Source organism: Sapajus apella, unplaced genomic scaffold (assembly GCF_009761245.1).
Source record: "Sapajus apella isolate SASKATOON/1434 unplaced genomic scaffold, GSC_monkey_1.0 scaffold94, whole genome shotgun sequence".
In the NCBI taxonomy this organism is placed as follows: Eukaryota; Metazoa; Chordata; class Mammalia; order Primates; family Cebidae; genus Sapajus; species Sapajus apella.
In genome coordinates this window covers 8,067,645-8,091,220 of record NW_022437034.1, presented here as the reverse complement: position 1 = coordinate 8,091,220, position 23,576 = coordinate 8,067,645, and the positions used below count along the sequence as shown (strand labels likewise).

At 42.6% G+C, this 23,576-nt stretch overlaps 1 protein-coding gene across 2 annotated transcripts in view; it reads left to right on the top strand.

The window, feature by feature from the left end:
• LOC116535447 (calcium-activated potassium channel subunit alpha-1) overlaps positions 1-23,576 on the top strand; it is a 213,948-nt gene that overhangs the window by 122,301 nt on the left and 68,071 nt on the right. For both annotated transcript variants that reach the window (XM_032256518.1, XM_032256517.1), the window contains 3 exons: positions 13,443-13,566; positions 17,615-17,839; positions 21,616-21,808. In XM_032256518.1, the coding sequence (XP_032112409.1) occupies positions 13,443-13,566; positions 17,615-17,839; positions 21,616-21,808 (542 nt within the window). The remainder of the gene's footprint in view (positions 1-13,442; positions 13,567-17,614; positions 17,840-21,615; positions 21,809-23,576) is intronic.

Sequence of the window (23,576 nt, the reverse complement as noted above, 5' to 3'; positions counted from 1 at the left end):
AAGACCCCAGGGCCTTTTGGTTTGCATTTGAATATCTGGCACTGGCAGGGAAGTCATGGGTCCATTTTTGCTAAGTCCCTTTTGTCGACTGGCAGAAAACAAGGGCTCCCCCAGTTCCCTGTGGCTTTTCCAGTTGCCCCCACCTCTTCCACCACCTGATTTCTACTCTCTGATAGATGGGGCTTTCAGGTCCTATTCCTCATGACCTGAAAAATCCATGAAGGAAGCTAATGACTTATTTGAAGTGGATTTTTCGACCTGAGTTTGTGGCTTGCAGTTTGAGCGAATCAATCATTCTGAATGTGGGCAGGTTTTAGTGGCCTATGGGCAGCAATAGGAATAGCTCCAAGAGGAACTGGAGAGCCCAGAATGGGCCAGGATGGGCTTTAATTTACCACTGTGGCTTCTGCAAATAAAACAGCTCCTGTGTGAAGGCTCCTTCCAAATCATCTGCCAGCAGGAGATGCAACGGGGACTCTGCCCTAATGGACTTTGTCTCCCCTTTGTTCTGGTATCAGGCTTCCCCTAGTGTTTGTCACTTAACTCTCTGCACGATCATTAGGTGAACAGCCTCGTTTGTATGTCTGGATCCTGAGGTAGTTTGTTTTTGAGTCACCTCGACAGAAACAACCTTCACGTCCAGACAGAGCCAAATGGCGAGTGTCTGGGCCCCAAGCCGAGGACACGCATGTAATGATGGATAAATGTTGGCCCCACGCCTGCCAAGGAGGAGTGAGCCATGGAGGCTCCTGAGTCCCCGACTCCCTCTGCCTGTTATTTCCTTTCCTTGCTGGTCTCTTAATGTGGAATTATTGAAGGAGCCTCCCCTAGATTCCTCTAAAATCATCAAGCACCCATTGCCCAGTTCTCCCTGCTTAGTGGGGTGGTGCCTTGTAAGGGTAGCTACATCTTTCCTCATTTGTAAAGCCTTAGGGGGGGCACACACTTTGTCTCTAAATGCCTAAGTCAAGAGTTCTTAATTTGGGGGCCTTCCCAAACCTATGAACCTTCAATGAAAACTTTCTAGGAAGTCTCTCTAGGAAAAAAATAAAAGTACACTGAATTCTGTTTTGACTGCAGTTGAAGCAGATTTTCACGGATTCCTGAAATCTCCATTCAAGATCCCTGGTTACGATCACATTCAGTTTATTCCAAAGCCACCTTCAAGTAGTTGCATTTACAAATGCTTTTTGGGTGATGAGATTTCTCCAGTGGGTGGGCGGCATGGAGTAAATGCCTGGGTTTTCACGCTGAATGCTCACATGGAAACCAAAAAGTCTGTGTGCTTCGTCTGCCTGCTTTTAATCCTTTTCTCAAATTAATTCCCATCCAGCAAATATTCAGTGAGAGCCTACTATGTGCAAGTTGTTGTGGAAGTTCTTTAAGGGATCTAAAGTCTAGCACACTTTAGGTCCCTTAAAGAACTTCCGCACAGTCTAATGGATTAGACCAGATCCCTGTCTTCAAAATGCTTATAGTTCAACAGAGGAGAAGACAAGCACATACAAGCACAGAACTGAGTAACAACAAGTTGGGGGTTCCACTGGCATGGGCCGTGAGAACAGAAAGAGCTGTCATTACCTCTGCTTTGGGAGGCTCAGCCTGGTTTAGGAGGAGGTCTTATTGAACCTAGTTCTATACAATGAGGAGGATGCTCTACTAATGGTATTACCTCTTTAGGTTTACCAGATGCCAGGCATTATTCTGAGACTGTGTATGCCTGTGACTCACTGAATCCTAACTACAACTCTGTAAGTAGATATTACTCTTGCCCCCATTTTATAGGTGAGGATGTTGAGGCACAGAGATGTAAAGTCTGGTAAATCTAGGTAAGTTTTACCTAATTAGGAAGATGGAGGACATAGGGACAGTGCTCAGACTACAGTAAATGCCTGGGTGTGGCTGAAGACAGGGGTCTTTAGAGTGGCCTAGATGGAGTGGAGAATGTAAGAGTATTCTGTCACCCAATCATGAAGGCTTTGTGTGTCATAGGCATTGGGGAATCCTTTACGGTTTTTTAGGAGGTGATAACCTAACTTGTATTTTGGGAGAATCATTGGTGACAGGAGAGGAGAAGGTTTGGAGTCCTCCCTCAGGATATTTCTGAGACACATACTACATAAGCACAGAGGTGTGAAATAGAAGGCCCATCCAACCCCAGCCTCTGCTAAGGCCATTTGGGTGCTAAGCCGTTCAGGGTTTGCTGTAGAATAGTAGGTCAGGACTGGGATAGACAGTTTTCCCAAGGACACACATCATTCCCGACATCAGTCCTGAGACCTGGAGTGAGATAGAGTGGCACGGACCATGAGGATTTATGTAGGATGTATCAGGTGGACAGTTTACACAGACAGCGCGCAGCCGGGCTAGGAAGGATAATTGACAACACCCAAAACAGAGAAATTGAACATTTTGAGGAGAGTTTCATGTCAAGAGACCCAGAAAATATTAGACATTAGTTTCCTGAATGGGAGGCAAAATATGATTTGAGGAAAACAGATTATCCTCTTGGCCATCTCTTGGTCATTAAGTGAAATAAACTCATATGCTTGTTAAGTCTCATCGCCTCTCTTTTGATTCAAACCTTTCATGGGGTCATTTCGGTAGGACTTCCCACATCAGAGCCTGCCAGCATGAAAGATTCTAGTAATAGAAAATGGCAAAATGGCCTGAGCCACGTCAGAGATGGGGGCAGAATGCCACCCTCACAATTCCTTCCACTGGGCAAGAGAAAGAAGGAAGGCAGGAACAGCTTAGCTACGTAAATTCACCTCTTAATGCACAAACTGATAGCCTATGACAGGCTTCCCCCAGGAGCGGAGAATAAAGAAATAGTTGGCGTCGTGGTACCAAGGCTTGGGTGGACCACACACATCCCTGGACAAGTTCATGCTCAGCATATGGTCGTGACCCTGTCCTCTCATTTCAAGAGTATCTTGTACAACCTTCCCTAGGACTGATGAACATATTGGTTCTCCAGGCTGTCTCCCAAACATAAAGGCAACAATTTCCTCCTTCTGAGAATGCTGGCTGCCTAACATGAGATGACATCTTAGGTGGCAGCAGGGAAAATAATGCAAGTAGACAGATGCAGAGAAATCGAAAAGGACCCTAGGTCTGCCAGGCTGTCTAGAGCCTGGCCTGAGAGTTTTGCCAGTGTGGGTCGAGGGATGGCCATCAGGCAGGAGATGGGGGCAGGATGGTGGGCAGTGGTGTCTTAGGGGTGGTGATCCTTATCAGGAGAATGGAAGTCCTATTGAAAGATGAGTTAAGGCTGGAGCCAGAGTCCAAAAAGTCAGGATTCTTGAAAAGTATCAGGAAATAGTAATCACCTAGAAGCCAAGGCACCCAAGAATGAGACAGATCCAGCTGGAACTATTTATGGTGCTGAACACTCAAATATGAGCCCTTTTGAAGAGACCACCTGAGACCTAATCCAGCCTCCTATGTCTGATACAGGCTGAAACACACCGGTGTGGCCTGACAGTCCAACACTGTGCTCAGCGTCTTAGCAACTAGATACCATGTTGTTAAAGAAGGGTAGAACACTGAGTTGTAAGTATCACACTTTGCAAGAACTAGTATTTAATTTGCTTGTTGAAATTTATTTGCTGATTATCTCATGGGAAGAGAAGTCAGCAAGAGAGAGTCATTAGTGCACCATCTAGTCAGTAAATCCCCATCAAGAATCAAGTGTTGACGTAATGCTTTGAGTTCCACAGAGTCACAGAGAATCAGAGTAGGCACCCAGAATATGAGGCGCGTTCTTCAATTTTGCACCCTAAGCACCTCCTTTGCCTCGCTCTAGTCCTGGTTTTGCTGAATAGAACTACACCCTCATAATCTATGTGTTGTTGACAACTGCTAACTTGGGTGGGATATACACAAGACATAGAGATTCTCCACCTGGCCAAAACTTTATAGCAGTGGTTCTCATAATTTAGCAGGTGTCAGAATCACCTGGAGGACTTTGTTAAAATATAGCTTGCTGGGCCATGGCCCTACACAGTCTAATTCAGCAGATCTGGCCTCGGGATTGGAAATTTGTATCTCTATCAAACTTCCAGGTGATGCTGATGTGGCTGGTCTGGGCCACAGTTTGAGAACCACTCTTTTTACAAATCAGAGCAGTGAGAGGAGCTTGAAGTGATAGGGGCCCATCTCTTAGAAGTGCTCAGACATTGCATTGGAGAACGAAATAGTTGCTTAATTAAGAACATCTGTTTTGACCACTGTTGACATCACACGAGTCCTCCCTGCTGATTAGTTACAGCAGCTGGCTCCAGGCGAACTCCAGGCAGCCTTGACTGGTTAGAGACGTAATTTAGAGTTGTCCTTCACATCACAATGCCCTTTTTATAGCAAATGCTCCGTGTCCTAATTCATACATAGTCCCTTTACATGTAAAATGAAGCAAGAACCCTGACTCTTCAAAAATAAATTGTTGCAAGATATCAAAGGTAAATGAGTTCTCACTGCACACAAAAGGTATGCTGAGTATCTGCTGACTGCGTAAAGAGTATTCAGGGACTAGAGATGATTCATCAGTTCCTTTTGTTAGTTTGCTTGCATCCTCTGCTGGATTCTGGAAATAAATGGAAGAGCAAAATGAATCCCTATCCCTAAAGAGTTCACCATCTAATGAATAAAACAGACATGGAAATTATTATCGCCAAAGGAGCATCTCTAGAAGTTTCTAGGAAGGGAAAATAACTTCAGCCTCTCTTGTTGTTCAAGATGATGGCTGTATGAGGAACATTCGAGCCAAACTGTGAAGCCTGAGAAGTGTCCTGTTAGCACCGTCACGGTGCCTTACATAATAGATGCTCAATAAAGTCAGTATTTGCAGCTTGGATAACAGGCCTGCAGAGGGATGAGAAATTCATCTCCTTTTAATCAAGCCTTCCATCTCCCAGGGAGACCACTGTAGAGTGTCCTTAATTTAGATGGGATGCTCATAATAACAGAAAAGGCCTTATCATATGATAAGACATGAGGTCTTGAAATTCAAACAGAGAAAAGGATGCAATTTCCCAGCCATTTTGTAACTTTCTTTTTTCGTAACATTTTTGTCGGTTTGGTTGGTTATTTGTACTTTAATGTAAATTTCTGAAGTCTAGCACTGAACCCAGTGCCACAGAACGAACTGGGATTTGCTGTCTTTGCCTGTAAGGGAAATTGTGCACTTTAAAATATAATATCAGCTTCCTCGCAGCAGGTTTGCTAGAAAAGGGATTTGTGGTTTTGCTTTAGGCTGTTGTCTTCAAGGCAAGCTTTTTGTGTTTCCGTTGTAGCGGGGCATTTAGTTCACTTCCTGAGATTAATTGATGGCAAGTGCCATTTCTTGCTCTGTAAATCCTCAAAACAAGATGTTTTGCAGGCATACCTCAGAGACATTGCAGGCTCAGTTCCAGACCACCACAACAAAGTGAATATCACAATTAAGCAGGTAACACACATTTTTTTTCTAGTGCATATAAAAGTTAGGTTTACAATCCATTGTAGTCTATTAACTGTGTACCTACTTCAATTAAAATACTTTATTCTAAAAAATGCTAGTAATCACCTGAGCCATCAGTGAGTCTTAATCTTCTTGCTGGTAGAGGGTCCTGCCTCAGCGTTGATGGCTGCTGTCTGATCAGGGTGCTGATAGCTGAAGATTGTGGTGGCTGTGGCAATTTCTTAAAATAAGGCAACAAAGAAGATTGCTGTATTGACTGACTCTTCCTTTGACAAAAGATTCCTCTGTAGCATGTGATGCTGTTGGATAGCATTTTACCCAGAGTAGAACTTCTTTCGGAATTGGAGTCAATCCTTTTATACTCTGCTGCTGTTTCATCAAATAAGTTTATTTGATGAAATCCTTTGTTGTCGTTTCAACAATGCTCACAGAATCTTAACCAGGAGTAGCTTCCACCTCAAGAGACCATTTTCTTTGCTAACAACAAGAAGCAACTTCTCATCCATTCAAGTTTTATCATGAGATTGCAGCGATTCAGTCACATGTTCAGGTTCTACTTCTAATTCTAGTTCTCTTGCTATTTCCACCACATCTGCTGTTACTTCCTCCCCTGAAGTCTTAAAGTCCTCAAAGTCATCCATGCGGGTTGGAATTCACTTCTTCCAAACTCCTGTTGATATTTTGACCTCCTCCCACAAGTCACGAATGTTCTTATTAGCATCTGGAATGGCAATTCTTTTTCAGAAGGTTTTCAATTTATTTTGGCCAGATTCATCAAAGGAATCACTATGGCAGTGATAGCCTTATTAAATATATTTCTTACATAATAAGTCTTGTGAGAATGGTTGTTGTTTTAGCAGATATGGAAACCACATTCATCTCCTTATACATCTCCATCAGAGCTCTTGAATAATTAGGTACATTATCAATGATCAGTAATATCTCAAAAGAAATCTTTTCTCCTGAGGAGTAGGTCTCAACAGTAGGATTAAAATATTCAGTATATCATGCTGTGGACAGATGTAAATGCCTGGGTTCAAAGCTTCAAAGGACAGGCTGATTCTTGTTTGGAGCTAATGCAGCTGGTGACTTTAAGTTGAATTCAAAGCTCATTTACAATTCTGAAAATTCTAGTGGCCTTAAGAATTATGTGAAATCTACTCTGCCTGTGCTCTAGCGATGGAAAAATAAACCTTCAATTTGTTACAAAAAAAAAAATGAGGTATGCTTATATTTTTTCTTTTTTCTTTTCTTTTTTATTTATTTGAGACAGGGTCTGGCTGTATTGCAAGACTGGAGTGGAGTGGTATGATTTGGGTTCACTGGCAGCCTTGACCTCCTGGGTTCAAGCAATTCTTGTTCCTCAGCCTCTTGAGTACCTGGGACTGCAGGTGTACACCACCTGCCATGGTTTGTTTTTTTTTGTAGAGATGGTGTTTTCCCATGTTGCCCAGGCTGGTCTCAGACCCCTGAGCTCAAGTGATCTACCCACCTCACCCTCCAAATTGCTGGGATTACAGGCATGAGCCACCATACCTGGCCATGCCTATATTCCCATTTGACTTTGGGCATGCTGTGCTGAATTTCTATGGACATTGGATGGTGAGCTGAGATGCAAGGGTTACGGAATAAATTTCTACTAATCATTCACATAAGTGGTACATTTTATAAATGCCTACGATGCTGGTTTCCCTTTCTTGGACGCTTAGGGTACTGCAACTTGGGGTGCTTTGATGGGAAATGAACAACATATGGCTGCCTCCTGAAAGTGGGAGGGTGTGAGGTGGGCAACCAGCAGCACTGGCCTTCAGCAAAGTGGACCTTTTGTTAAGGCTTTGCCTCTCCTCTTACTGGCTGTGCCACCTGAGCATGTTACTTATCTATTCTGTTTCCCATGTATACACAGAGCTCAATAATAACAGAAATTGTCTACATGCCCAATCTGACCCATAGACTCTGGCTAAACAACGGATGAAAGGAGTTTGCAGACACAGGTGTTTTTCCTGTGAGAACATGACTAGGGAACCCCACGGCTTACAGACCCCGAAGAGGGAGTCTGGCCATGCAGCCCCCATATGCTGGAGATGCTTGCATTTATTTTAGAACAGATTTAATAACAAAGGTCTCAAGCAAACATTATTTGTGGGTTATTAACATCGCCAACCCCTCAAGCAGAGAGCAGTCCTGCATGCGAATAATCAAAGGTTGGTTTCTGGGGAAATAGGTAAACAAACTTATCTAGATAAACTCCTCTACGTTCCCTTGTTATCTGCTCATTGCTATTAGTCAAGATAAGAGGATTAGGCCGCCTTCAGCCATAACTCTTTTTCCCTGAAGCTTTTGCAAAATCATCTGGCCTTCTAAGAAGGTTTGCGTCTTTCCTATAATTTTTCCCACTACCCTGACTGATCTCCTACACCTATAGGTGTTCTTGTGATTAGCAAATCATAAAATGTAGGTAAAATTAATCAACATTTGTAAGGATTCAACTCAGGGCCGCTATTCGTCATAGTAACAATAATGGTAGTAGTAGGAGTAATAGCAGTAGTAGAAATAATAGCCGTAGCCCTGTATCTTTAATATTGAATTGCTCTCCCTTTCCTGCCTCCTTTCACCATAATCAGAGCTACTAATACATGAGTGGCTCCTAAGCAAAGTATAAAGGATGATAATCGTAAGACTAGTTAACACTTCATGAGGACGTGCTCTATGTCAGATGCTACATCCAGGGCATGAAATGTCTTTACTCATGTAATCCTCAAATGGAATCCATTGAATAATGCTAATGATTAACATCGCCATTTTACAGATGAAGAAACTGAGGCATCGCACAACTTAGTAATAGGTGAGCCAAGCCTTGAAGACAGACATTTTGGCTCTGGAGCCAGGGCGCTTAACCGCTATGGTATGTTGTCACTAAGGAAATAGGTGGTTTCCTGCCCTTAGTGGTATCAACTCCTGAACACTCCATTTGGAGGTGGACTCTGTAAATTAGGCTGACCAAATTGGCTGGATAGTGTTCAGACTTCCTCTTTGCTTTAGGCTGGGCTGTCATTGGCATTGATCCTCAAGTGCATGTGTAAGTTAAAGATGGAGAGAAGTTACCACTCTGGCAAGGTAGATCTAACATGCTTGTATGTTGTTGATGGGGTAGAGGAAGTGGCTGGAGAGGGGAGGGATATTGGCCCAAAACTTTTAGAGAAGATATTTGGTATTACATATGTATTTCTATGTATTCCTGAAATAATGGCAGGATGCTTTTTTTTTCCCCTTAAATGGACAAGAAAAACCTAAGATTCAAGAAGGGCAGCTGGGGTCCTTCAGCTAAGGGATATCTGATACATTGTGCCTGCTTTTCTTCAAGGTGGACTATTGTGTTGATTTTCTAGGAATGCTGTAATCAAGTATGACAGATGCAGTGTCTTAAACAACAGAGCTTCTCACAGTTCTGGAGGCTAGAAGTCTGAGACTAAAGTCTCGGAGGGTTGGTTCCTCCCGAGGGTCTTGAGGGAAGGATCTGTTCCAGGCCTCTCTTCTTGGCTTGCAGGTCTCTGTGTTTTCCCTCTGTCTTCACATGATCTTCCCTCCTGCAGAAAAGCTGGCCGAAATTTCCCCATCTTGTAAGGACACCAGTCCTATTGGTTCAGAACTCACACCAATGATCTAATTCTAACTTAATTAATTAAAAGACCACATGTCAAAATACAGTCATATTCTGAGGTACTGGGGGTTAAGACTTTACATAAAAATTTGAGGGATAATACAGTTCAGCCTACAAAAATGAAACCACAGATATACCTCACCTCATAGAGTTTCTATTACTCTATCTTAAGGCATGTTCATTGTCTAAGTTGCAAGTGACAAGTGAGCCTTGAATTAATTATGGTGTCTTTTAGGGAAGTCGAAAATTACTTTGTGAGTGGAAGACTTAGGTAATGTTATTATAATGTGAAAGACGATATCTAATCCTGGTCCTTGATTCCAACTAACTGGCCTTTGAGGAGTTGCGGGAGAGCCTTTGGAAGTGGGTCTCTATCACCTTGCAAACTGAAGATGTTGGGATTCCTTGTTCAAGGAGATTTCTCATGATCCTCCTATCCATACAACAAACTGCCCAATTCCTCTGGGTCTCTCTGGATCACAGCAGTGTTGGCTGGTGTACTCAATGGCAAATGCTTGGACTTTCTTCTAGTAATAGAAGCTTTAGAAACTTTGATTTGGAAGCAGAAGTCCCTGTGGACAACTGACTGTCTACTCTCCACCCGTTCGAGAGAGATCTCTCTGCAGCATAAGCCAGCCTAAAGCACTTGAAATTAGTACAGGAAGAGACATGGTAAAGAAATTTATCCCGTCTGGCCAGAAACAGTTACAGACAATTGTTGCTGCAATGAATCATGTTCCCAGCTTACTCCCAGGCTCTGAAATCCCGTGAGTGTGTAACAGTACTGGTCCTTAACGGAGCCATGGATTAATCCCTCTCCCATGCTGCTTACCTCTCATCTTCACTCTAGCAACCTTTCTTCACCTACTCAGGGTGCTCCAACCTTCTGATATCCAACAATGGTCTCGTACTTTCAAAATTCTTCTAGCTGTGTCTCTCCCCAGTGACAGCACAGTGCTTTGAACCTTCAAGATCTTCTAGGCTGACAAGTCCTCTTTGTATCCCTTGCTCTTCTGGAATGTCTCAATGATAGGAAACCTGCTATCTTGGGCAACAACTCATTTCCTTTTTGAATTACTTCCAATTTTTATAACACTCTTCTTTTTTTGGAAACGTGACTTTTGTTCTCTCCAAATCTCATGCATCATTCTTAGACTGCTGTCAGTTGATCATATTCAATCAGTTTAAACCATCTCCTACTTGACTGCCATTGCACATCTGGAGACAGCGGAAGGCCTGGTCTGAGTCTTCTGTACCTTAGGCAATATGGTATCCGACATCTTCAACCAGGGTTTCAGGTGCTGTTATTTGGACCTTTTCCTTTGGGCCTCAATTCTCTGAGTGGGTTCTACGGGCTATTAGTGGATCAACACTGCTACGTGCTGAGTTTCCTCTTCATTTTTCATGACTCAGATCAGATGCTACTTTCTTTGCAAAGCCTTCCTGACTGCTAACCAAATACCAGGATATGAACAGCTTTTTTCTTGGTATTCTCATACCACCTTGTACTTTGCTGTAATACTTACCAAAAGGTACTATACCTATTGAACTATTGGTTTATGTGTGTGTGTGTGTGTGTGTGTGTGTGTGTGTGTGTGTAATATCTATATCTATATCTATATCTATATCTATATATCTTTTCTCCTGCTATCTTGTGGACCTCTCTTTGACTGGGGACTTTGTCTTAATCATTACTGTATCCTCCATTCCAGGCTCAGAATAGGGGAATCTAATTGGTTGCTTTACTGATTCAATAAACTAAAGTTAGAATTCCAGGTACCATGCTGGTCAGAAAGGGAAATGTCTTTGCTCCAGGAGGTTTTTGATGTTCCTCTGGTCAGTCTGTTTGGGGGAAATCCTGGATGGTTTGTATTTAAATAGTCCAGGCCAGGCTGAGAGATTTGTGGGAGTAAAGTGTAGCATGGCATACCTCTAAGACCTCCTGGGTGCCTCTGGATGTTCCAGTGCAAATCATGGCTTGTAGCTCTAGTAACAAATTATGCCTGGTTTCTGCAAACCCCTACCCCAGTTAATGAAGCTTGACATTAGCTGTCTTTTTTCTGTTTATTGAAGGGCAATTGATCATCAGGTTTGCTTATTTACTTTTCTGGATGAAAGTTGCAGGCCACTGTTACCAACGTCTTACTCCTTTCCAGAAAGAATCAAATATACCAAACCAAAATGTATCTCCCCTTCCCCAAGGCACATATTTTCTAAAAGTATTTGTTTTTTGCCAGCTTGCTGTTTCATTTGCTTGCTTGCTGAGATTATGAGAACATAGTTCTAAGTATCTTTTAAATCCTAAATGCACTGGGAGCAGGTCTCCAGTCATCCTGAGATAACACTTTCTCTCCAACCAGTAAACAGGGCAAGGGAATTTGAACCTGACGCTATATCTTCGGGGAAAGTCTATTAAGATTCTCTCACAACTGAAATATGTTCTTCAGGGTCTGGAAAGAGTTTATTTTGTTCATTTCCTCAAACCTCTTCTCCATGATGGCTTTTGTCTACCAACCTATTCCAGAAAATATTAATAGATATCTATGCAACTGTTAAAGATTCTTCAAGGACAGAAACATTCCTCAGAATTTGTTCTCACCCTGATCTGTAAACAGTTCTTATCAGCAACTGCCTTTTTATTTTAACATCTTTGACTAAGTTCAGTATTTGGAAGATGGTGGTTTACATACCCCGAGACCTCTCAACAATCCAGATACTGAGAGGCTACTTGGAGTGGGATTGTTCTTCTTTTAAGATCAGATATGACAGTTCCTATAGTAATCTAGCCTGTTCATTGAAGATAACTTTGCAAGTTTGCTTCACATGGTATTTGTCATTTGGCATAGTCTAAAAGCAAATTCCCAGGCATAAATAAGTGCAGCAAGAGAGTTTTCTCATCTTATGTGGGAGTGGGGAGCATGTTGGAGATGGTAGATATTCAAAAGCTTAATCCTAGTTTTTTGGCCCATGGAAGAGAGATTGCCATCCCACTCTGTACTCTTGATATATAAGTGGGAAGTATCGGAGACATTTCAGAGGGAGAAATAATAGAAACTAAATAAAGGACGTCATCTGATGTTAAAATATATAATTTAAAAAGGTAAAATCACTTTATAATAAATTTATGGAATTTGACCCTATGTATATTTTCTGTCTTATGTCAACAATATTACTCAGAAAAGAGAGCTCCATTGCAAGAATGGTTAAGTATAGCTGGGGCAGTGTCCTAATTATATGGCCAGTTTTGCAGGAAGGAACAATGACTTCTCAAACCTGAGGTTTGAATCACTATCAGAGATAAAATCATGGACATTGACTGTGACCCAAGGTGCAGGAGCGTATTTGTTGTGCTGTAAGCTTGTTAGACCTGCCTTATTCTATTGCAATTCTTAAGGCTGTCAGTGAGTCTCTGCCAACCCACTAGACTTTATGGAAGCATCTTCCTTTTCCACCTATAAACAAGGCAAGAGAGGGTGAATGTTGCCCTGTGAATGTGAAACAAGTTTATTAAGATGCATCTGGGCTTGAGGCTCTCATCTAAGGAATGCAGCAGTTGGGAGGTGAAGAAGGGGGGCATCATGGGATGGTTAGTGCATATACAGTTGTCAAGGCAAGGAGGAAGGGTGTTGTTTAGTACTGAAATCATGTATTCCAGATGTGGGCATTTGGTAGTCAATCTGCTCTGAAGTGACACGCTGCTGAATCTTTAAAGGGCTTCAGCTGGGGAGAGCAAAATCTGATTGGGCAAATTGCTAAAATATTTAAAGTGCAGCCTGTTAAAGCTTTTACTGCGAAGAGCATCACGTCAGAAGTTGTAGTCAGAAAGAGCGAGTAATTGGCTTTCCATCCTCATGCCAGTCAGTCAACATGAGGCTCTATTCCTATTCCTTCCTCTTCATTGCCGATGCTAATAGCAACCCTTTGGGGTGTGTGTGTGTGTGTGTGTGTGCGCGCGCACGTGTGTGTGTGTGTATGCTGGGGAGATCGAAAAGCTGGTAAAATGAGAGGAAGAGGAGTGAGGTAGCCTTAAGAAGGCAGACGGAATCCACAAAATGGTAGGAAGACCATTTAGGAAAAGAGGAGCTGGGGAAAGGCAGAAATGCTCCCTGACAAAGGTCAGCTGCACTTCCAAATGGGGGAGGGGTGGTGGTTTGGGGTAGCTGTCTCTCAAAGGTTGGATTCTGTAAGCAGAAGAATGGCCTTTACTGACAACCACTTCCTCTGCCTCTTTCATCTCCTCTGAGATGTAATTCAGGGGGCACTTTCCATTTATAATTTATCACATTTTCCACTTAGGTTTTCCTGTCCTTTTCTCCCCAGGCATGACCCCTTGTTAATTCCTGGCAATGATCAGATTGACAACATGGACTCCAATGTGAAGAAGTACGACTCTACTGGGATGTTTCATTGGTGTGCGCCCAAGGATATAGAGAAAGTCATCCTGGTGAGAAGGGACTGGGGATCTGATGTTGTCTGCTTCTGCCCCGAACCACATTTGCTAGGAATGGGGTTTCTCTAATGGGACAGTGGGATGATACAATCCTTTGTCCTAATTATTTTTGATAGTTGAAATCCTGAGCATAGATTGAACCAGCTACAACTCTGATCAGAACATGAACAATATTCAGAATTTTCAATCTCTGAATATATTGGCTCCTCGTAAGAGTGGGTGATCATGTGCTGTGGGAAAAAGGCATGGTGGGAGGTGGTATGAACGTAATTCCTGTGGCCCTGGTATTGGTGTCAGGGCCTGCTCATACCATTTATTAGCTGCATGGCTTGGGTAATTCACTTGACTTTTTGCACTTCAGTTTTCTTATCTGTAAAAAGATGAGATGAGGATGACCCTAATTCATGGGGCTGTAGTGAAGATTAAAACCCAACATATGACCCAATCAAGTTACCTCTTATTATTCTTATTCTTCTTACTAAATACTGTGAGGAAAGCTGAATGCTGCCTGCATTGTTACTGGTTTGTCGCAGTGTTTTATATTCTTATAGATAATAGCCTTGAGTATCTGTGATTCTTCTTAGCGCATGTCATAGGCAGGCAAATGCATGATGATGCATGATGTAATGATGACAATAATGAACTACAGCCCCCTTGGGGAGACTAGGGCTCAGAGCCCTATTTTGTGGATGGCTTGTGAATATCTTCATAGCAGCAGTGGGCTCTCTCAGTCTGTCCCAGGAATGTCAGTGTAGATAGCAATCCATTCTACTCTCTGCCCTTGTTCTGTTAGCAGCTTTGGGTCTTAATGCCTACATTGGCTTTCCTACAGTTTATTGTCTTGCTAATCCATGAGAAATTGATTAATAATCAGGAAAGTCAGATGGAAGGGTTCTTTCTCCCATGGGCCTCTAATCCCCAGATTGGTTTGGGTCTGTTTCTTTCTGTCAACCAGGAAAATCCTAACATTTCTGATATCAGGACCACCCTTCCCAAACAAGGATGGTTCTGGATCCTCAGAACGGCTTTGTACTCTAACATACTGGACTTTTTCCTATGCTTTATCTGTGTGTGTTAGGAGGGAGGTCTCAATTTAATTACAAACGAGCGTTAAGAGTCAATAAAGTATCAAGCTGGAGGCTGTCTCAGAGGAGGGAAAGTTGCAGGCAAGAACACAGAGTCAGAATTCTCAGTAAACAGCCATTGTTCAATGGACCAGGAGTGCAAATGGTTCTACCCACAAAGCTGCTTCATGTATGTACATTCTGATGTATTCATGGCACTTTTGCTCTGGTGGTCTAAACTTTGCCTGAGGTGACCACTTGTGGCACATCATAGGCTGGATGCCCTATCTGGGACCTAGGGTTTTAATGACTTGCCTAGATATTGCTGAAGTATGCATGCCAACTGATATCCAATCAACATCTCCTGCCAGCACAAAAAAGTTAAGGAAGGTGAGTTACTACTTCTATCCTGTGAAAAATAACATCGTTTAACAAAAAATCTACAAGAGGCCTACTATGTGCCACACACTGTTCTAGCTGCTGGAGATGTAATCCTTGACAACGACGCTCTCATAGAGCTTGTATTCTAGTGGGATGGGGCTGGAGGGAAGAGGAGTTATCTCCAGGTAGACAAATGAATATGTAATAACATTTCAGATATTTATAGGATGCTTCGAAAAAAAATAAAGCAGCCTCATAGGTTAGAAAGAGACTGGGAGGTACTGTTTGGAACGTTTGATCCAAGAAGCCCTCTCTAAAGTAACACTGGGCTAGAGATGAGAATGATAGGTAAGGCCAGCTACATGAGGATGCTTTGAGGGTATGTATCCACTGGACACAGGAAACTAACTACTTTGGGGATTCAAAGATATGAGATAGTCTCAATTGTGAATAAAATGTAACCACGAAACAGTGTATTTAAAGCTAAGTGGTAAGAGGCACAAAGTGCTGTTGAAATGTAGGGGAGAAGGACTAGTATATGTTTAAATGGCCAGACAACGCCCATCAAATAAACACAGGTTGTGCTTGGGTTGGGCCTGGAAGGATGCATAGGAATTCAAGATACATAGAGAAACAAATGATCAGTTTCTCCAGTGTGTCTTAAACCCAGCAGAATCAGACATACAAGAGGTGAGGCTCTAGAATTAGGACTTTTATAAGATTATCCAGGTGATGTAGCTGTGGCCAATCTGAAGATGGGTGTTTTGAGCGCAGATCGAAGTTCCTGGGGTCAGCATCTGTGCCTCAGCCACTTTGCTATCTGTACCTTCCCCACCTCTCAATTCTAGAATTCATTTCCACCCTGGGCCCAGTTTGTATTCCTCCAGTTTGTTGAAGGGAGCTAGGCTCCCAGGTGACTTGGCCAATTAAAAATAATTAGGAGCCCCATCACATAACAGTGCGTTATAGATTGGTTGGGTGTCCTCTGGTGGCACCCAGGTGCTTGCATTTTCATGTGACCCAGATAACTAACTCCAGGTCTTCTGTAGGAAGTGGGAATATGTGATGTGAGCTCCCCAGTGGGTCTTCCTTGGTCACAGTTTATAAGGCATTTCTTACAGCTTGTATCTCTGGTTTCCTTGGACTGTTGCAGAGGGAAACCAATAATGGTGACAGCCTCTGCTTTATTCTAACTATCGAGTAGTGAAAGCTAGCTTCCTCCTCTCCTTGGGGGTTATTGTAATAACCCTGACATTGTCGTAAATTGCTATATTGGCATTTATACAATCAATGCAGTGATCAATTCTAGAGATTAAATCAAGCAGAGTTTGATATGTACAGTGGACATTAATATGCCTTCCCGAAAGCATTGTAAGCCACATGGAGGCATCCAAGCATGAAGTGGGTACACAGGGATGGGAGGCATCATCAGTCCAGAAGGAGAGGCAGAGAAAGGTCCACAGCTGGCCTCCTGTCTTCACTAGCTTTGTGAATCAAAGGACCAGCAGTGATTAAGCGTTTGTATTTCCTGGGAAGTTGGGGTTCTCCTCTCCTTTCATTGGTCTCCTTTGTAGATAGAGGTTTGGAGTTGGAGGAAGACACCGGCCTGTTGCTCTTATTGACCTCTCTCTTGCCCCTTGTAATGATTATTTGGGAAGATCTTTTCTCTGAATAACTTAAGCAAAGCAGGCCCCTCCAGAAATGTCCTTGGAAACGCCAAGACAGCATTGAACAGGGGTTAGCAAATTTTTCTGTAATAAGTCATATAATGAATAATTTAGATTTTTCAGGGTATAAGGTCTCTGTTGCTACTGATCAGCTCTGCTGTTGTAGCATAAAAGCAGCCATAGGCAATACCTAAATGTATAAGCATGGCTGCGTTCCAAAACAACTTTATGGGAATTTGAACTTTAATTTTCACAGATTATGACATAGTCTTCTTTTGATTTTTTTCCAACCATTTTGAAGCACAGAAACCATTTTTAGCTCACAGACATACAAAAGAACATAATGGGCCAGATTTGGCCTGTGGGTCATAGTTTTCCACCCCTGGCTTGAGGTAGCATGTTCCACCTGCTGATGCAATGATGCACTGACATCTCACTGATAAATCTGGAATTCCAAACTCGAATTTCTCAAACTGAGCTCATTGTAGGGATCTGACCATTTTATCATCACCTCAGCAAGCGAGCCAGAAAAGGCAATTCATTTAATCAACAGTTTCATGGAAACTAAGACTTCTCTTTCCAAATAGCATAAATATTCCTTTTCTCTCTTATTTTACCTCCTGAAAATGATTGTGAAGATCTGCTCACACATATTTATGGCATATCTTTTTAAAATTTTTTGCTAAAGAAAGTAACAATGTGTGTGGATATACATTTAGATAGATTTATTACATAAATATAATACATATACACATGCTCAAATTATAGCTCTGTATGACATGTATATAACATTGATGAAATAAAAATAATAGCACATAGTAAGCTCTCAGCAAATGTTTACTTGATTCTTTGCACAAATGATTTTTTCACTCCTCACAACAGCCCTATGCAGTCTTCTCTCTGATACTTACACACATCTCCCTGTTGCAGACTCGAAGTGAGGCCGCCATGACTGTCCTGAGTGGCCATGTCGTGGTCTGTATCTTTGGTGATGTCAGCTCAGCCCTGATCGGCCTCCGGAACCTGGTGATGCCGCTCCGTGCCAGCAACTTTCATTACCACGAGCTCAAGCACATTGTGTTTGTGGGCTCTATTGAGTACCTCAAGCGGGAATGGGAGACGCTTCATAACTTCCCCAAAGTGTCCATATTGCCTGTAAGTCCAAGGTCACATTATTGATGCCTTTTCTTCTTTTCATTCACAAAAGAAAATCCCAGATGGATGTAATAGTTGTAGCTTTGATCATGCCTGTGCTTCTTCATCTGGATATGGGCCTGAGGACTCAGCACTTCCCCTATGCTCTGTCAAGGAAAATCCAAACCCTGGGAGACCTTATTAAAAGGAATTTGCAGCCAAGTTCAGTCCCTCATCAGGGATGAAGTTTAGCTTGTATCAAGTATACTAACCACATCCATGTCTAAACACTCTCTCGCTCCTGCCTATACAAAACCTAGAGCATTGTTATATTGTGATGTTTATTTGCTTATAAAACTATAGCATTATACTTATGGCATTTTTAATGCTTGGAGAAACCTGTTCTGTGCCACCTTCTGTTTTTAACTAAATAAATGCAAATAACAGAGTTCTTTATTTCTGCTGTACAGAAGGCCAACTCCTTCTGTAGCTCAGCCCTACCCTATTAATTTAGAAATACAGAAATGTGTTCACGATTGTATATGTGTGTGTGTGTGTGTGCACATGATATTCTTGACTGCAAAACATTAGGACTCCAGTCTGAAAAAACAATCTGGGACTCCACAATTTAGTGTGAGGATATGGGATTTAGGAGTCACGCAATTAGCTACTTCATAACCATAATCAATGCATAGTCCACAAACTTACCAAAAATTGTAAAGAATTATGCATTTCAACATTTGATATAGTTATCCACATCACAAATTCATGCAAACATTTATCCTCCAACATTTTTCTCATAAGTTCATGTCTCTAAAACAGAAACAGGGGCCGGGTGCGGTAGCTAATCCCTGTAATCCCTGCACTTTGGGAGGCCAAGGCGGGAGGACCGCTTGAGCTCAGGAGTTTGAGAGCAGCCTGGGCAACACGGTGAGACCTCTTGTCTACAAAAAGTTGTTTAAAAAATTAGTCAGATGTGGTGGTGTATGCCTGTAGTTCCAGCTACTTGAGAGGCTGGGAGGTCGAGGCTGCAGTGAGCTATGTAAGCATCACTGCACTCTAGCCTAGGCAACAGAACAAGACCCTGTCTCAAACAAAAGCAAAAACAAAAACAAAAACAGAGGAACATGGATTTCTTTGTATGTCAAGAGGTCTGGTTTTTTTCCCCACTTACAGAGCTAAAATCTGTTATTTCTATCAACAATTTCCAAAACCTCAGAAATGTGGAAAAAAAGAGCCAAGTAATATAATTCATTAAAGAACACATAGGAATCTATCCACAAGTAGTACTCATTACTCATCAGTTGCCACCATGTGTCTTTACATAATGCCTGGCAAAACAGGGCTCAATAAATATTTAAAGGAGTGAGAAAAATATGAGACAGTTGTATTTTGGATGCTGGGCCAAAAACCCACTGACTTAGTGAACACAGGTGATTGAACATAGTCACCTATAGACCAACAGTCATACATAAAGGAGAGCATAAGCATATAAATACTTTGCTAATTCCAGAAATACAGTTGATTTAATCACATGATTCCATAGTTATCTTTCTACATGCGTTCTTCCACATAGTCCCCTGACCTCTAAAAATGTCTTGGTAAAGAGTTTATTATTTTGCTAGGATACATGAGTCTGCGTGTATGTGTGTGTAGAGTTGGGTATTTGTGTGCGTTTGGTATTTGTGCGTGTGTGTTATGTATGTTTGTGTTTCCTTCTGTGTGCCCTTGTATACATTCACTTGTCTGTCTTCATGTATATGAATGAGCTCTCATATTTGCAAGTCCTTTTCAAACCCTCCAAAATGTAACCTACTGAAGCACAATAGGTTTTCACAAAATGGGCCTTCATCTATGTCTTCAGAGTTTATTGTTTAAGCAGTACCCTGCCTCTAGGGCCAACCCATGGAAACATAAGCAATTTCTATGTATGTCATTTGTATTTCTTGTGGTTTGAAATCATATGTGTACAACTGCACAGGGATCATCTTATATCACAATTACAGCTGGCTTCCCTACAACGTGAAAATTAAAAGAGTATGGATGCAGGCAATTGAAGATTATGCACTGGCAAAATGACTCAGGAAGTTGATCGGAGCTGTTTTGTACCAAGAGGTCACAGGAGAAGAGGGCATTCTACTTCTTTCAAGAGACACTGCTTCAGGGCTTGGAACTAGTTATGTCTCAGCAGCACCCACAGTGCTAAATGCCCCTTCCTCCATAGTTGCACTTTGCAGCAATATTTTAGGGCCTGAGAATAGAATCATGACTACCACTGAATCATAAAAGAGGGTAGATAGGCTTCATCTCTGCAGCCAAGTTCCTCTTCTTGAAGCCACTTCTCCAGAAAGGCAGATGAGAGGAAGACCTTCACAGATATGTGGAAGTTGGTAAACCCTCGCTCTATACAATCAGAGAGTTGAATGTAACTCAGGTCACCATGCAGGCCAAGAGGAAGCTAGAGTCTAGCTAGAGGACCAGTGAAGCTAGTGGCCAGATGGGAGCCCCAAAATGATGCTGCATGGCCACTGGGGAGCTATGACATGGGGTGGCCTGATTATTTTGCTGTGGCTCCAACTGAAGACAGAGCATGTAGAGGTCATGGTCCTGCCCTTCAATTCTAACCCTTCCATTTTACCTGTGCTTGCATTCCTGGACTCTGTTGTTACCTCCTGGATCTGGGATTTTCCCACCATCTTTTGTTATTTTTTATGTTAAAAATCTGTTTACTGGCTTATTTATTTTTAAATGCACCCATAATATACAAATATATTCTTGTTATAAAATATTCAAACAATATAGAAGTATATAAAGTCAAAAGCAAACTTTCCCCTCACCCCCAGCAATCCTATTTCCCTTCCCAGAGGGAATTACCATTATTAGTATAATGGATATTTTTCCTGTGCTTTCTTTCCAAACTTACTTACATTTATATATATGTAGTTTTATTTTATTGGGTTTTTTTTTTAACGTAAATGAAAATATACATTTTAATTGCCCTAGAACTTTTTTTTTCCCTTCCCCTCTATCTTAGAGAGCCCTCTAAGCTGATGCCTGCATGAAGAGCTAGCTCTGCCTCTTTGCCTCCTGCATACATTTTCACTGTGTGAATGTCCAAAAGTATATTTCACCATTCCTATGTTGTTGGACAATCAGGCCACTACCTTGTGTATTTTTTTCTTGCAGAAATATGTAATAAAATTATATGACCTGGAGCTTAACTGCTTTCCATATCCCTTTTGCATTGCACACATTAATTCCACTCCATCCATAGCTTCCAAATTGAGCCGCACATCCAGGCCCACCTCATCACTCCATGCTCACTGGCCATTTCCTCTTGGCTGCATTGGAACTACTGTCTTTTGCCTGAGACAGAAGTGACCTGCTATTAAATAAACAGGCACTTGAAACCCACTCCCTCATTACATTCTGAAAGCCAGAGGTTGCCACAGGACAGTTACTTAAATCAAGACAATTTCCAGGCAGGAAGAAGATGTAGAACCCTGGCATAATTCCTCTCCCGCGTTTGTTAGTAATAGCTTGATTGAGTATTGAGAGCAAGCTTAAAATGCTGCCATCAGCACCAACTACCCTTTAGATTAGCACACAGCTCCTATTCCCTTGAATGTAGTTAGGCCAGCTTAATGTCAAGGCATAAAAAAGATACTTGTTAAATAATTTCCCAAAGCTCCGACTCAATCTTTAATTTGTTTTTATTTTTTTCCTCTTTCCCTCTCCTCTCACTTTTGTTCCTTTCTCTCTCTCTGTTTTTTTTTTTTCTTTTCTCTATGCCAAAGGGTACGCCATTAAGTCGGGCTGATTTAAGGGCTGTCAACATCAACCTCTGTGACATGTGCGTTATCCTGTCAGCCAATCAGAATAATATTGATGATACTTCGCTGCAGGACAAGGAATGCATCTTGGCGTCACTCAACATCAAATCTATGCAGTTTGATGACAGCATCGGGGTCTTGCAGGCTAATTCCCAAGGTAAGGACAGCCTGTAATACTTCTTTGCTGTGCCTGTGGGGGACAGCGGCTAGCAAGAGGGATATCCTTCACTCAGTAATTCAAAGAGGCTCACATCAGCCTGCCTGGCAGTGAAACCTGCGGTGGCTGGGATGGCTTTCAAAGGGGCATCTGCTGCCTCTTCTTTCCATTCTGGGGTGCAGGCTTGAGACCTGGTCACCCCCACACAGACTAGGTTGCCTTTCCAGAGGATAAACAAGGCTTTAAATGGCCACCCCCTCAGCTTTCCCAAAGCGTGTCTTCATGAGCAGTGTCAGCTGAATGTCAGAGCACTGAAAAGATGCTGGCTGCACAATTCTGACTGTTTCCTTCCAGTATGTATTTTTGCCATTGAGCTGGGATGGGAGTGTTAAACTTTGCCATTGTTAGAGCTGCCTCTAGGACTCTGCTGACCAAAGAATGGTGCTCTCCAGAGAGTGGCAACTCTATGGACACTAAAAGTCATTTAGCAAGAGGTGACACTTGTCGGACCACACATTTTCCTATAGGAGGCAAAGCAACCTTAAGTGACACAAGTCTGCCTTCCTACTCTGGCCCCAGTCTTTCCTGTCATTTGTTTTGGGATCCTGGGCATGGGGGTTACAAGTAAAGATGTCTAGGAGTCTCAGAAAGGAAACGCAGCAAAACCTTCATAACAAACGACCTCCGTAATCAGCATCTGGCAGGATAGGATGCAGAGCATTTTCCTTTGAGTGACACCTCCATGTAGTCTTGCCATAAACTGGAGGATCGTTGTTACATAAGGGCTACCAGCGGGTGGCATGGGCTGCCTGATGAGGACCTGAATCCCATCAGTCCAGGATGGAAGGCTGTAGGAGCACAGTCCTTGAGCGCTATGGCTACTGACATATGAAGCACCACCTTATTGATAGCTGGGCAAGTGTCTGACCTCCTCTACGTCATGCCAGGCTTTCTAGAAGCTCAGCTGGATCACGCATCCTAGATCAGTGAGCTACATTATCTTTTGTCAACTTGACATCACCACCACCACCTTCTACCATTTGCTTAGCATTGCAGAAAATCCAGGAGCAATCATTCCTAGAATCCTCTTCCCTGCATGGCTCTCGGCTAGAGTCAGCTGGTGGGAGAGAGGCATTGGGATGAGATTTGGAAAGTGGAGGAGAAAGAGACACTTTGATTCTTTGGAGGCAGCTGGAGCCAGACCTTAGCACACCCAGGTTCAAATCATCTCTCAGAGGGGCTTTCTGGGAGCAAGTATCTTCACTGCTGGGAACTGAGAGAGGGGTTGGGGCGTCTCTGGGAGTCTTGAGTTTCACAGCACCTTCTGGTCAAGCTTAAGGGAATCTTCTACTTTTGTGTTGGATGTGAAGTGGTTTCTGTCCTTCTGACATCACCCCAATACAGCCTGAAGCCTAATTTTGACCTCTCCACGCCACCATCCTCCCTACCACACCCAAATCTCGATCTTGGTATCCACCTGCTCAGCTGTGCCCACAGGACAGAACAACATGTCAAGGCCTAAGAGAGGCCCTGCACTCTTACTCCCAGCTGCATCCTGCAGAGGCAGAGCCCCCCTCCTGCCCAGGCAGCACAGGTGAGAAAGGAAATGAGAAGACAGTAAGCTGACCTTCTAGGAGGAAAAAGAGGCAAGCTGGCATTTGGTTCCTGCCTTTAGGCCCTTGACCTTCAATATGTGTTCTCTCTGCCCTGTGCCAGTACAGGTATCTATTGGGGAAGCCTGTGAAAACTGTAGAATCTCATGGCTCAC